The sequence below is a fragment of the Tigriopus californicus genome, chromosome 10 (assembly GCF_007210705.1).
Source record: "Tigriopus californicus strain San Diego chromosome 10, Tcal_SD_v2.1, whole genome shotgun sequence".
Lineage (NCBI taxonomy): Eukaryota > Metazoa > Arthropoda > Copepoda > Harpacticoida > Harpacticidae > Tigriopus > Tigriopus californicus.
The window spans coordinates 7,792,400-7,807,443 of NC_081449.1; the positions used below are offsets into that span (position 1 = coordinate 7,792,400).

The following is a 15,044-nucleotide window of genomic DNA, read 5'->3' on the forward strand; positions in this document are numbered from 1 at the left end:
ATACCTTCTCTAAACACTGTACAGTCCCAACTTTTCTAGTCTCTCCCAATATGAGAGCTCTCTCAATCCTGTGATATTTAGTGAAACATCTTTGGACTTGTTCAACCTTTGGCAAACCTGCTGAACTCATTGGAGCCCAAATGGGTGAAGCATATTCAAGATGTGGCTGGACAATCGACTTGTACAGAGTTTGCATCGTGAATCGTGATGCTATCTCTGGACTTAAACATGCGATATATCCAACCACACATTTGGAAAGCTTTACCCACTTTCAACTGGATATGCTCATCGAACTTTCCATTATTTTGAAGGACTACACCTAAGTCTTTCATAGATGAGACCTGCTCAATATCTTTACCTCCATTGAGCGGAATTTCATTGCGTTCAGGGCCATAATACTCTCAGTTACCCAAGAGTAGATTTGATCTAAGTCTTTTGCATGGCTACTGGAATCTTGGCCATTTCTACCAGAAACGAACTTTGTGTCGTCAGAATAAGAAGAGGGACTGGCAGTAATTCTAAGGTTTTGAAAGGGGGAAACGAATATTATAAAAAGGAGGGGCCCTAAGATGGAGCCCTGGGGAACACCTGACTTAACATCATGTATGTCACTAAGGGATCCCTCAACCTTAACAATTTGCTTCCTATCCTGAATGAAGCTTCTTATCCAATTGAGAAACTTGCCTTGGATCCCAATGTCATGAAGTCTATTCAACAAAAGGCCATGATCTACTTTACCAAAGGCCTTGGCAAAATCAAGATATACAACATGTACTGACTAGTGCCTGTCCAGTCCCTCAATGACCTCCTCTAAATGCTCAATCAGTTGGGTAACCGTGCTAAAATGTGCTCAGAACCCGTGCTGGCTAGGAGGAAGGACTTCATTGACCTCAACACGGTGAAATTCTAGGCATAAGAAGGTATATACGATGCTTACAACGAAATTCATTTGACCTGAGAAGATTATCTACGTATCATCTTTATGCTGACAAAATGTTAAGTTGCTGTACCTTTAAAAAAATATCATTTTTCAATCATATGGCATTTACACCATAGCAAATTTCAACCCTACAGGCTTGCGAGATCTAGTTAAACATTATACCACTTATGTATGCGTTGAATACCAATCGACCAATAAGAAGTCATTTTAAGAAAACGATATCCCTTGTCATTAGAAATTTATTGTGCCTGGTAACCTACAAAACTGCTTTATATTGAGCCATGGTAAACAATTTTGACAATGAATAAGTTACAATACGTTCATACTTTGTCCCAGTATTGATATATGGATGGCATCCTGGTAACCAATAACACATAGTTTGGCAAAAGAAAAAAATGGCACGGATAATGCCTTACTATGGACAATTCAAGTTTCGTTACCTGTGTACAGTTTCAAAGTGTGGTAGATGATGGTGATTTACTCCACGAGGTGTTGTGATCTGTTTGATATGCCTAGAGTCATGAAGAGAAGGATGTAATTCACGAGAGAGCAAGCCATAGGCAATATCAGCAATTTTCACCATAAGCGACAAATTTTGCCAACCACATGGAAACTGTTCATGATTTGCTTCAGAAATATGTACTCACAAGTCAATACAATCAAGACGAAGGCCATGGTTTTCCGTAAAGGTCGTCTGCCTCCCACCTCCTTCCATATGAACAATAGTCCAGTTGAGATCTTCAAGCGTTTTAACTTTGTCGGTTTCACCTTCTCCACCCAAATTTCATTCACCAATCACCTGAACTCTGCAATAACAAAGGCCAGGGCCAGGATCGGATACATGTGCAATAAACTTCCAACCAAGAATCTTCCCCTTCCAATAGTCCTTCAACTCTTCCGCATCTACATTACCCCAATTTGCCTCTACGGCCTTCACCTGTGGCTCCCAAACTCCGCCCAATCCATCCTCAAATCCGCCGATGCCACCCTCACCAAGCTCCTCAAGGGATATCTGTGCGTGCCCCACCCAACATGCCAACAAGACATTAACGCATTTTCTATGCGAAACTGAGCCCCTCACCATCAGGCTGGCAAGGTTAGTGTTGGGAACCTGACCTTTCCGGATGTGATGTCCGGACACAAGTTGTCCTTCCCGGTTAAGGACTTACTAACACCTTATTGTCCTTGGTCCGACATCCCTTCGGAGTATTGGTGGTCACGCACCTTTGTAAAACAAAACAATTTATCTTATTTTCATCATCTAATCTCACCCAACAAGAACATATTTTGGCGATAAGAACAATTATAATGGTGTGCAAAAAAACCTTGTTCAAATCCTAAAAATAAATTTTTGCTGAAATAAAGCTTGTCACTTTTTGGTGTCCCCTTCGAAGTCTCAGGGTTCAAAATTAGGAGAATATCATAAACACAACTGCATCGATTTTAGCTCTAAGGTTTTTCTTTAGAATTTTTGCGTTTTTTTGTTTATTTTTTCTTCTTAAGTATAACTTTCAAAATAGATAAACGTTATTCTCCAACGATTAGTTGGCGGTGCTCATTTTTAAATTTGTGACAAAGTGGTAGAAAGGTTTAGATAGAGGCTTCAAGGGCTATTAATATCGTTTTAGGTTAGGTAAGGTTAGGTTAGGTTTGATAAGTTTAGGTTAAGTTTAAAAAAGTAGCACCGCCAACTAATCGGTGGAGAATAACGTTTACCTTCAAAATATTGCCTGAACATACCCTTTCAAAGAGTACAAATATAATTGAATTGTGAATCTAAAATCCTTTATGAGCACCATGAATAATATGCTTTTCTTAAAAAAAAAGTAGCATTGCTCTAGCATTTTCGAATTCCAATTATCATTTTTTGGGACCGATTTTGCACTAGCTAGCATTGCTGGCTGAAAAAAACCTGGCCAGCCTGCCCTCCAGCTTTTGTTGTTGTTTACCTTCTTGAAATGACATCATAAATGAGACGTACCAATCCACGACCATTTGGGTTATGGGTGATCTGGAACTTTTAAATCGCCCATCCTGATGGCAATCCCGCCTTTGTTGCGTCTTTGGCACTTGGGCCGCCAACGTTATGAACCAGTGTTGAAATTACAGGAATCTCTCGTATCTAAGCTTGATTCTGTTGGCCAAAATCAAACCGATTCCGTCGACAATATCCTGCTCACCGTTGAGCATGAGCCCGTATATACCACGGGCATTCGAACCCTCAACTACGGCCCCGATGAAGCCAAACGTTTGAGCGCTTTGGGAGCGGATTTTGTCCGCACTAAACGAGGCGGACTGATCACGTTTCACGGTCCCGGTCAACTGGTCGTGTACCCTATTATGAATCTCCGACAATTCGTACCCCAATCTTCGGCCAGGAAAGCTCTCTTGGGTATGAAATGGTACATTCACGAACTCGAACAAGTCGTGATTGACACGTGCGCTCATTACGATTTGGCAGCCGGTCGTTCGCCGCATACGGGCGTTTGGATCGGGGAGAAAAAGATTTGCGCCATGGGTGTAAGAAACAGCGGGTTCATCACTTCCCATGGAATAGCGCTGAATTGTGAAACGGATTTGATGTGGTTTGATCACATTGTACCATGCGGGATTCCGGATAAGGGTGTGACCTCGTTGAGCGTGGAACTCCAACGACCGGTCACCATCTCGGAGGTGGCACCCATCGTGATCAAATGCTTTCAAGATCGGTTTGACTGCCAAATCGCTTGGGCCTCCCCAGAAACAGCGCCCTACTTTTGATTCTAGGTTTCATAATGAGGTAAAATGGATGATGGAGAAGGGACGAAAGGGATGAGCCATCTTAGTAAATGAATGCCGCCAGATAATGGAACTGACATTGATTTATCTCCATTAAAGAGGAGGGACATATATTGTTGACGACTCATTTTGTGACAAAAAAGGCTACAATACCTTAACAATAGACCCATCAAAATGAATCGACCGCACAATTTTCCACCGATCACAAGTTTGTATTGAATATTTTTATTGAACTTCTTACCGCAGGGAGTTAATTAAATCAAGAAATGATTTTTCTTTTGTTCATAAAGTCTACAAGGTAGTCTCAAATTGATATCCTATTCTAACTCAAAATTCGATTTAAACTCGATAAGCTAACATCTTTCTTAGAAATGCTGCTTGAGGGATATCCTAAAAAAAGTTATATGCAAATTTGTTAACTCGCCATCAATCTAGAGGAAATAAAAAACAAATCAAACTTCCACCAAAAAAAACAACCAGGGACGTCATGCCGTGGATCTACCAACCTGCACCATGCTTTGATCAAATTTGCCACATTTTAACCTTTTTTCTCGAGATCTAGTAATCAACAATAGCAACTGACGTTATTCCATCGAGTAATATCAAAGACAAAATGCCCAGCCAAACCGCACTGCATGCGTTGAATTTTGACATTTATTCCACTTTGCATACTTTTCTAAGCAAATATCATAGTGGTATTGAGCCAACTTGATCATGCGTTGACAGAATTACACCAAACATGTTCATTTTGTTGGGTTTTGTAACACAGTTCACTTACAGTTACTCGATTATTGAAAATTCAATGGACGGGTGGTGCGATTTGACTGATGTTTGTCTTAGTTCTCCCTCCCCAAAATCAGGGTGCCAAACCACATACAGGGTGTAAAGAAATTAAGGGCCTCCATGGCTGTTTTTCACAACATTTCTCCCTACTCGAAGATTTTTTGACATTAAACCACAAGCATTCATTCAGAGGAATTGTTAAGAACCTAATGACATATTACAAACGGTTTAACGATATGCTGGAGGCGAGGGGTAGCCCTCTGATAAAGTGCCGTCAAAACAATGTCTGAAAATTCAAGTGAGCGCAGTATGAAGGTCAGAACCAAGGCTAAGGGCATCCTGAAGACTGGCAAAGACAAATAAACGTTTGTGAGCCTTTCAGTGTTCATCCTCAAGCCATGGGAAAGTGGAGACCCTCATGGAAATGCAATAAATCCTTTTAGAACAGACCGGACTGATTGCCGAAATCTGGATTTTCAAGACTCAGTCTTTAGGTGGCAAAACATCAGAAGGTTAACAATCTCCTTTGGAGTAAAATCGGATGATTCGTGGTATGGTGTTAGGTTTTTCAATAATCCCTTTTAATGAAAACTGGAGATTCAATCTGATCAAATCATTCTTTGAGTTAGGGGGTAGGATTTTCAGAAGCGACAAAGAGCGGCCCTTAATTTCTTTCCACCCTGTATTTCCTTGAATTTCCTTCACTTGACACGCCCTATAAGTGATTAACAGATCAGTCGATGCAAAGGTTAGCGTTTAAAGAATAAGGTAGCAGCAATAAAAATTAAAGCATATTTGGGAATGCCATGTCACGTGTATTTGGAACATTTGTACTCTCGACGGAGATAAGTTTGAATCATCTTCAATTCGTCATGTATACCCTACGAGTTGCCTTTCACGTGGCACACAAGATATCGGCACAAAAACATTCATCAACATGAAATCATTCTCAAACATTAATGTACGATAATGTTATTCCTTTTTCCTTTTCATGGAAGTACCAGCATTGCAATAATCTGAACATTTTGATTTCCCGACCATTCCTTAAGTTCATACGAGCCATCTTAGAAGCCACCTCCTTGTGCATTTGTGGGATCGAAACCTTCATTGAGGGCGAGAAGAGCTTGTAAGTCGATGTTGCCCTCGATATTAATATTTTGCAAGTTGTCCGTGATTTCCATATCGTCGATACCACTGGCATTAAGAGGACTTCTGAAATAGCAAGCCAAATGGCCACAATAATTGACGGAACCTGGACATAGACCGTAGCGGGAAAGTACAAGAGCTGCGTTGGTCAAACACGGTATTTTAATGAAGTTTAGTTACTAGACAATAAATGCTATGACGCTGCAGAAGATGGCAAGAGAGAGAAAGCAAAAATACATCAGCGCCCAAGCCACTCACACAAATTAAAATGCTCCAATTTAGAGAATAGAAAGACAGGAGATCAGGGGATACGATAGATTACGTACAAATGTAAGTCCGAAATGTTAAATGTTAGTACACTTTTCGAGTTGGTCGTGTCTCAGTGTTTGTTAGCATCGGCATTGGTTATCATATCCAATTGAATGGATTGGGAGACAGCCGAGGTAAAATTAAATAAATCCGTTGTTGCTATGGCAGGAGGATTCGTGGCGGAAGAGTTCAAGGCGCCAGATTTTGGATGAAGTGGATGAAATCGCTGCATATGCTCAATGGACTGGGCAAGAGTTTGGGGCGTGGAATCAAAATCCATGGACTGGGAAGCCGATAGTGGCGAAGCAACCCCAACAGAAGTGCTGGTCGTCAGGGACGGGGCCGGACTGGCTCTGAAAGTTGAAAATAATCGGGATGGCGATTCAACTTCAGCTCCCCACATAGACGCACAGAAAAGGGGAAGAAGGAGTGGGCCTTGATGACGATGGTACTGACGATACTGGTTGAGGCAGTAGTAGTAGTAGTAGAAATAGTATTGATGTTGGTGATGGTCGTTGTGATTGAGGAGTTTAAGGATAGATAGTAAGATGATCCGAATGGCGAAAGATGACGAAATCAAGGAGAGGAAATGAGTTGGGAGGGGCAAGGAGAAATGTGGTTTGAACGACGTCATGAGCAGGAGAAAATAGACACTTAACACTGGTAAAGCCCAGCTATCACATTGGAATGACAATATGGCGAACTTTAAGCGGCATGCAAGGCGTAGAACATATTCTTTCAACTCAATTGCCTTCAAGCAGAAGAAAACATTGTAATGCATTTTAAAGCCAGAGAAGCTCTTTGAGGAAAGGAATGCACACACTGGGTCAACCATAGGGTTCGGAAACATTAGTGAAGAAAGAAAGTGTGAAAATTAAGAAATTAGAAGCGAAAAAACTTACTGCGCATCGCATTGGGATCCACCCATGTAGATTTGATCATATCCTATTGGAGTGGGAGGATTACTCATGGATCCGGAACCCCTGAAAAGAGAAAAACATACATTTTTCCCATCTTACTCTTTATGAACACTAGCTCGTACTCAATAGTGCCTGCCTTCTTCGTTATCTTGTCAATTTTTTATTTGGCTGTGGCAGCTCATTAAGAAAAGAAACGCCATCCTCCAAATGTCATCCAGAGTGAGAGAGCAATTTACCCAAAAGTCACTTCATTAACACAAAAAAGGAAAATAAATATCTTTGACATTTTCTTTCTCCTCTACCAACTAGAACGACATCAGCACCCTGAGCATTCATTAGAAACCCTACCCAAAGAGGAACAGCTCTTTAAGAATGGTTTGCTCGTACGTCAAATGAACGTTATTGATCATCTCCTCGTACGATCTGCCACAACCCAACCTGCCATGACACCCCAAAAAGTGAATGTGAATGCACTATGAAAATTTACACAAGTTAAACTTTGCCGCAAGGCATATTCATAATTGATATCATGGCACATTCCTTCCTTTTTTCTTGAAATTTGCTGGAACACCAAAAAAAGGAATGGTAATAAATGAAGTTTCTCCAATGTATGGACATTAAATAAAAGATGAAGTTAAAATTCAATCGTCTTCAACCATGTCTATCGTATATCCTTTCGCTTACCCTGCAACCTGGGTAACCAATTTGTGAGCAACATATCCATTGGGAGCGTTTTGCGGTGTGCAGGATGAGGAACAGAATTTCTTGAAAGCGTCCTTCGGAATGTCGGGGTAAAGGAACGTGAGGTCATCCAAATCAAAGATGGTATCGGCCATGGACCTTTGGGAAAGGTCTTTGGTTGTGAAAGGTGCCACCATAGACACTTGGGGAGTATGTTCTACAACGAAATAAACACAATCAAAAGGTAATTTTTGAAACTGAACAACAATATCCAGCCAATACTCACGATAAGGGTCAGTGGTAAGATAAGCGATGGTAACCCCTCCAAGTTCGGAATCGGAGAACCTCAAAAGAAAGCATCCGTTTTGTTGCTTTTGTTTCAGGAGATTCTCTGCATCATGCTTCTTGATGAACCCCAAGACGTAGTTTTCCTTCCAAAGTCTCTGCATATGGTTGGAAGTAAGCGACAGGATGCGATGGAACCACTCCCAAAAGGTGAAAGTTCGATCGGGGAGTACTTCCTTGCAGAATTGGGACCATGAGAGCATGCGGCTATTGTATTCTTCAGGTTTGCGGGGTAAATTCGGATCTCTGCAAGAACCGAGAAAAGCAAAAGACGCGTAACGAATGATCTTTTGGATTTCATCACTCTGTGGGGTCATTTTACCTAAAAGCCTTGCAAGCCAAGTAGTACAGATGCTCTTCTTTCAAGCCACTCCCACACGCCGCAGCCCATTTCATGCTCAAGGCTTCGCCCGCTTGCTTCCAAGACACCTTGTCAGGGACGACGAACGGCCGTCGGCCCCACTCAGCAAATGCGTTGTCCCACGTGACCGTGGCCAAGGCCTGAGCTTCTTGATTCCCATGGACAATAACGACCACTGGCAAAGAGAGGGTCCAAAGCTGGAAGTTGAGTTCGCCCACGAGGAACTCGGTCCAGAAGAGAACCGAGAACTTCTCGTCCATGACTGACTCGGTGCCCTTTTTCTCCGTTCGCTTGATCTTCTTCAATTGAAGATTGCGGAACAAGACCGAAACTTGGCGATTTGCGTTATTGAACTCCATGGCTCCATAATCGTTCAGGATCTGTCCAGAGCTGAAATTCTCTTTCCTTTTGGTTTCGGTCACAGAGGTGGAGAGCAATTGATTGGCTTGCGCCTCGCTCACGATCGACACCGACACGGTAGGGGCCACCATATGGACATTTAAGGCCCCGCCCACCAGTAAGCGAACAGTGGCCGTAAACCGAGTGTTGGTTTTCATCACTTGAGGCGGCTGTTTTTCAATGACAAACGTGCTGAAATTGTTAAGTGTTTTATACCATGAGTTTAGGAGTGTTGCGAAGTATATTGCTTGTAATACAAGAAGCTCGCGCCTTACCTTGTGACCAGATTGCTCAGGAGCTCCGTCACTTTCGCGATGAGAATCTTGAGATCTTGGCTACTGTTCTGTTGGTCTGGGACCTTGATAACCAGCTCTTCCAATTGTTTCAATTGCTTCCGCATGGTCCAAACCACGGTTGCAAGATTATCACACCAGTTTTGGAGCAACTCCAAAGTCGCGGTGTTCACGGAGTGTCCATTTCCAGCTAATTGCTGTTCACGTTTCCAGTTGATCAACTCGTTATCCAAGACTTGAACGATTACACTTTGTAATCGGACCAACATTTCTGAATAGGTATGGATCAACTTTTTCCTGTCTTCGGTGCACGAAGAGTACTGAAAACAAATCGAAGTATATGTTTTACTTTCGGGCATATGAAAATGCTTCGTCATCACCGTATCTCCAGGGCCATCGTGTGTTGAAGGATAGGTTCGAGCGATCTTGTTTAGACATGCTTTTTAATACCTTAAATCGGATTAGGGCTCTTCTCGACGTTTCTCTTAGCTCTCTACTCCCTCCTCTCAAAGGGATTGTAATGGAAATTCCATCTAATAAAGGATTACAGATATCCAGACAAACAAGTTGAGAGCTCTATTCCATCCAATACATGGATGGATGTTAACAATAGATAACGTTGATCTTGCGTTTATCAGGCAAATTCATTTTTCTTTTTCCTTTCAGTGAGACGAGGTGTGAAACGTGGGTATTATATCTGATGTTACCTAATCAAACAACATATCTTTCCTCACATCTCACATATAACATGAAAGCAAAACTTTTCAAAATAATATGAGCATTTACGTAGACTTTAAATAGTTTAAATAGGCAGACACATGAGTTTTGCACGAAATTGTTCTATGCTTGTTATTTTAAATCTAAAAGCCTGGCCAAGTCTCTTGCGCTAATTCTCTTCATGACAATTTCCAGCCCTTCAACTTACGTATGCTTGCATTATCATCTTTTTTGTGAGAACCCATCCAGAGGGTTTAACGCTCTCCCGACTCCCTTCTAAAACCCCTAATGGATTGTTTCAAGAGCACTCAACGTTTATATATACTCTTGACCTACTAATGAGTGTGGTGGGGGTATCAAGTTTAAAGCTTACCTTTAGTTGCACAGATTTTTGGAGAGCCTCTTTGCTGGCTTTTAGACTTTTCACGTTGGGATATTGCTCTCCATGGGTTTGGATGTAGGTTCCGAGTTGTTTGGATTTCTCCTCGAATTCACAATACTCCATGGTGAAAGCCTCGTGCACCTCCTTAATCCGATCGTACTCGTCCGAGGTTTCCCCAATTTGCTGTTGAAGGAAAAGCACGTGCTGGCGGATCTGGTTGGAAATGTCAGCGGTCTCCTCACCGCCCGAGGTATTGGCCGAATTCTAGGGAAAATAGGGGGAAAACAAATGACAACCAGATAAAGAAACTACGGAGGTCGCGCGCACATACACAGCCCATTATGATGGGCCATTCTGCATGGTGTTGGGCGCAAAACTGGATCGAATGTGTGTCAGATCGAGCTCGATAATTCTGGAGCCAACAAGCCTGGGTTTTTGGAAATCCTCTGATAAATAATTCTGAGCGCCGACTCTCCTACCTTTTGTACGATAATCATCTCCTGTTCAAGGCAATGCCGGACAGCCATGTACAAGCCAATGGGGTTATTGGCATAGGTTGCCTGAAATAAAATAAAGCAAAACATATTTAAGATGTGACTTACCCACCAAAGATTGGGTTTCACATCGCATTCATGAAGAGTGTTGGTTGAGTAGCCCAAGTACTGAAGGCTACTGTAGTAATAACTCGTGCCCACAGTTTCTATGTTTTGCGGATTAAACACTGAGTAATCCATGGTTGGGGTGCCTCGGTACTTTCTAGGTTCGAAGTGAACAAGCTGTTCCAGTCTACTGACAAGCTTTATCCTCGGTTCAATCTAAAACGCTTCCACGACGAGGTTGTCTCGGAAACCGATTCGTTTCCGTTTGATAAGGCCGCTCGCCGCAGCGCTCGAGTCACTTGGGGAGACATCTCTCCTCCTCCTCTCCTCCCTCTCCTCCTTCTCCTCTTTCTCCCCTACTCCGCACATCAACTCTGACTTATCCTCCTTCTCCTTCGTTTCTGTCTTTTTCCCTTTGCATACACCTCAAAGTTCTCTTTTTCTCTTTCGGCGATATTCGACAATGTAGATAACTTGCTGGACTTGTAACTTAGCTGTAAAAGGGGAGGGGGGGGGGAGGGGGGGGGGGTCGGAGGGTCCTGTAAACGTTGTTGCTTGGGTTTGCCATTCTGAGCAGCCTCCGTGTCAATAATTCGACGAGGACAAACCGAAGAGATTTGCTATTGAGACCCTCGGCCGAAAAAGGCTCTTCTCAAGCGAGAGCGCAACGTACAAGGTAAAGTATCAGTCTGGTTGTGCTGGAATGGCGGGCAAGGTCGAGCAACACGTGAGCGCATTGCTCGTGGAGGTAGAAAAGGTTGGATTTGACTCTTCCCGGAGATAAGATATTGAATTTCCAAAACACTTTGCTATTGAACAACAAAAATCAATGAACAATTCTTGGCCTTTTCAGAAATTGAATTTGGTGTCGAGGTCGTTGGTTTCCCGATGGTCAAAGAGGCGAGTAGATTGACAACAAACCAGAAGAAACGAATTCGAGATACGCGGGGACAATCTTGCTCTGTAGCTTCAGAGGATTTTTTTTTTTGTAGAACATAATCAAGCATCGCCATTCTTTGGGAGAAGAGATTCAGAGGTTGAACACTTGTTGCCTGTGCAAAGGAAAGCTTTTTTTGAAACAAATCAGAGAACCTGTAGGCACTTTGAACATTAACAAACCATTCAGGCTATGCTCAAAGAAGGCTTTTAACGAAATACGCTTGACAGGAGAGAAACTCCGAATACGTCTAATTAAATCGAGTTTGATTTGAGTGGGTCGAGAGGATCCCTCTAGGGATTTGAGCTCAATAAATACCCAAACAAGAGGATGGTATTCGGTTGAATGGGTGCAATTCAATTTCAATTCCAGAGCTTGCCATTATTGGCTAAGGGATTCGCCGAACAAAGAACAGTTGTAAAGTACTTTTCGAGTTAACATTAGCGTTTCCTATTTCAATCGCAAACTGACGTTTTTGGCAAAAATCGAATCAAATCGGATTAGTTTTCTCTCGTTATTAAGTTTACCTTTCTCTTACAAATGGGTAAAGACAAATGCATAGCGTAGTATATCAAGTGCGGGTTAATTACCTTGAGATTGGCGGCAATTTCTGTCAGCTTTCCCTTGAGCAGAAATTTCTCCGGGTCATTTGGCATGGAAGCAATTTTCCCGTCCAATTGCGATATGAGCTGGTTAGCAAGGCTGACAGCCGTTTTCTGGTGAGCCTTGTCCTCCACATTGAAAGGGATGCTGGGCGCGAACTTTTCCTCAATCCATGAGGCCAAATTCAAGCGGACCTCTAGGGGGAAGTGCTCTTGATAGGTGAGTTGAACTTGCGCCAAGAGATCTGGGGGCAGTTGCTTGGTTTGATCCCACAGCATTGTGGATGATGGTCCGAAATAATGGTTGGAATCTGAAGGATAGTGAAAGCCCATCATAATGATGATTGGTTGGGGTTTTTCTTTTCTCCAAGGAGCACTTCAACGGGAAAATGAGAGATTGGGTGGAAATAATCAGAGCCACAAAGGAAGGAGATCACGATCCCAAGCGCCAATATCAACCACCGACTTCGAACTCTAAATAACACACTCGTCTTTCCGCGGCAAGCACTATCGAGTTACTTCTTTCAGGACTGAAAACAAATCCCGCTGCTAGATATTGAAGATCCTCAGGGTCGCTCGCAATGAAAGTAATGAGGTGGAAGAAATCTTATCATCAGATGAATTGCTTGGACCTGCGCAGAGCTTCAACATTTGTGCAATTAGTGCGCTCAGAGACAAACATTCGTTTTGGCGGGCAAATCTTCTCCAACGTGTTATCTCTGCTCTCTCAAGTTCCTTCTCAACAATCGAAGTTGAAGCAAACATAATAAGCACGATTTCGCTTTTAGCATTGAGAGCCATCCATCCGCCTGATTCAAGGATGCGCATACGTTGGAGACAGATGATGAGTGCGGGCTTCAGTTGAAAAAATGAACAAAGCTACGATTTTTCGGGCGATACAGTTCGATTTTCAGGCCAACACCAATCAGAGTTTACGAAGGCGAAATATTTTCATGGTTAATTTTAGGAACAAGAGTAATCAAGATACTGATTGGCCGTGCATTAAGTCCAATTGATATCAGTTTACGAAAATGGTGTTACGTGTCTGAACCCCTTTCTTTACTCAGTGGCATTAACGTGGAATACGGCATGAAATATGCGGGTCGAATTTTCATTGACAAAGGCTTGAAATTCACAAGGTGGCAATCAATACAGAAGCAAAACAAAAGTCTGGTGAAAACAGAACTGCTATCCAATATCCATCTGTTTTGATCACTCCCTCCCCGATCAAGTTCTCGTTTCTCCACGGAAAGTGGCCTTTCAGCCACTCTAACTTCTAACCGGGGATCGAATGTCAGTCTTTCCCCCGCACGATTGACAAGGGTCAAAAATTAAAGACCAAGGAGATTCCACACCGACTTTGCCAACGTATCTTACCCATGAATATCGAAGCCATCTCCGTCACATTGAGAGCGCTTTCCTTGGAACTGTCACTCATGATGAACGAGTCCGAAACACTCGACGAGAAAATATCGTTCACGTCGGACACCAAGTCCGAGTCTACCAGTATCAGGACGTTTGTCCAACTATCACTCCTCCCTATCCCAAACAGATATATCTCCTAATGGTGCACTAGCAAGCTGAGTTGAATGACTAACTGACTGAAATGTCCCAAATCATGTCGGTTCACTCTCGGAACGACCTATCCACGGTTATCCCGGACTCTCTCCCGGACTCGGCTGATGGTTGGTGGTCGAGACTCGTGAGTCAACCTGATTTTCTTTCCATCCTCCTGCTCCATACCAACGAACCTGGGACTTCCCATCTTGCCTCCCATTCCTCATGTGCCCACCCGCCCTGGTCCAGTAGGACAACCCGATCCCGCTTCTGTGTTCGTGAATCATCCCTCACCCTCACCATCACCTTCATCATCGGTCAGATTGGATGGAATCGATGGGGATTTCTTGGAATTCATGACGCCGACGCCACGCCAAATCATCAGCTTCCCACAATAACAGAAGAGCAGGCCACACAATCATACACACGCCACAAGACGGACGACGGCGCTCAGAGTGCTGATAGTACCAATAGTAGCAGGAGGAGTGAGGACTGTGGTGAATGAATTGGGTGGTACTCACTTCAGGTGGATGAGACTCAGACAGAGGACATTCGAGGCTGCGGAGGATCCTGAGGTTTCCGGCCACGGACGGATCTTATTTTCGTGTTGTCAGAGACACGAACACTACATTCGATTCGAATGTCCCTGGACTGTAGCAAAGACAGAATGGACAGGGCCACATAGCCCTCCCTCCTTCTGTCTCTAGATGGAAGGAAAGAAGGAAGGAAGGGAGCGAGGAAACCTGAGCACACAGACAGACACGCCAAAGCTTCCTTCATACGTACAGAATTAAGGACGGCATCAGGCAGGGCTGCGGACTGTCATTGTCAAAAAAAGAAGAAGCTGGATCAAAGATTGGCTAATGAGGAAAAAAAGGGGAAAGCCAGGGTTTGACGTATTTGCGTCGACTAATGTGAAACGCCGAAATTAGTCATTTGGTCTGAACAATGGAACATATGTGGGATTAGCCATCGGATGGAATGATATCGGTTCTGAAAGGTGTTGAAGAGAAAACACTTGTGAATCGTTTCAAAGGGCAATTACATCATCATTAGCGCGTACATATATACATATGGTATGTCGTTGACGACACACTGCTGACAATGGCCGGAAAATGGACAATTTGAGCCCTGATGAGCCATGGCAGCATGTATGTTTTGGCAGCCCTGCGGGATGGCTCACTTGGGGCAAAAGGTAAGGAAGGCGCGGCGCTAGGCAGGGCAATTGCCAAAGGCTCTAGTGGAAATTGGGCCTGGCAATGTATGCCTCGTCCGTGTGCGGTGTTGTTGAATTC

General features: G+C 43.2%; 2 protein-coding genes across 7 annotated transcripts; one reads left to right on the forward strand and one right to left on the reverse strand.

Annotated features, from left to right (window-relative positions):
• The first annotated feature begins 2,881 nt into the window (after nt 1-2,881).
• LOC131889107 (putative lipoyltransferase 2, mitochondrial) lies at nt 2,882-3,829 on the forward strand. The gene has a single exon (XM_059238115.1). The coding sequence runs from the start codon at nt 2,978-2,980 to the stop codon at nt 3,698-3,700; it is 723 nt and encodes a 240-aa protein (XP_059094098.1). The 5' UTR covers nt 2,882-2,977; the 3' UTR covers nt 3,701-3,829.
• A 1,466-nt stretch (nt 3,830-5,295) lies between these two features.
• On the reverse strand, nt 5,296-14,501 carry LOC131889088 (signal transducer and activator of transcription 5B-like). 6 transcript variants are annotated; one of them, XM_059238094.1, is made up of 10 exons: nt 14,044-14,122; nt 12,181-12,503; nt 10,534-10,614; nt 10,046-10,318; nt 8,938-9,275; nt 8,225-8,854; nt 7,844-8,148; nt 7,561-7,774; nt 6,859-6,939; nt 5,296-5,713 (listed from the first exon to the last, which is right to left on the reverse strand). In XM_059238094.1, the coding sequence occupies exons 1-10, from the start codon at nt 14,105-14,107 to the stop codon at nt 5,566-5,568; spliced, it is 2,457 nt and encodes an 818-aa protein (XP_059094077.1). In that variant the 5' UTR covers nt 14,108-14,122; the 3' UTR covers nt 5,296-5,565. The 6 variants fall into 6 exon arrangements, with proteins under 6 accessions (XP_059094077.1, XP_059094076.1, XP_059094073.1 ...); XM_059238093.1 differs by lacking the exons at nt 5,296-5,713; nt 14,044-14,122 and adding exons at nt 5,949-6,309; nt 14,271-14,501; XM_059238090.1 differs by lacking the exon at nt 5,296-5,713 and adding an exon at nt 5,949-6,309 and having other exon boundaries at nt 14,044-14,157.
• Between the last annotated feature and the right edge of the window lie 543 nt (nt 14,502-15,044).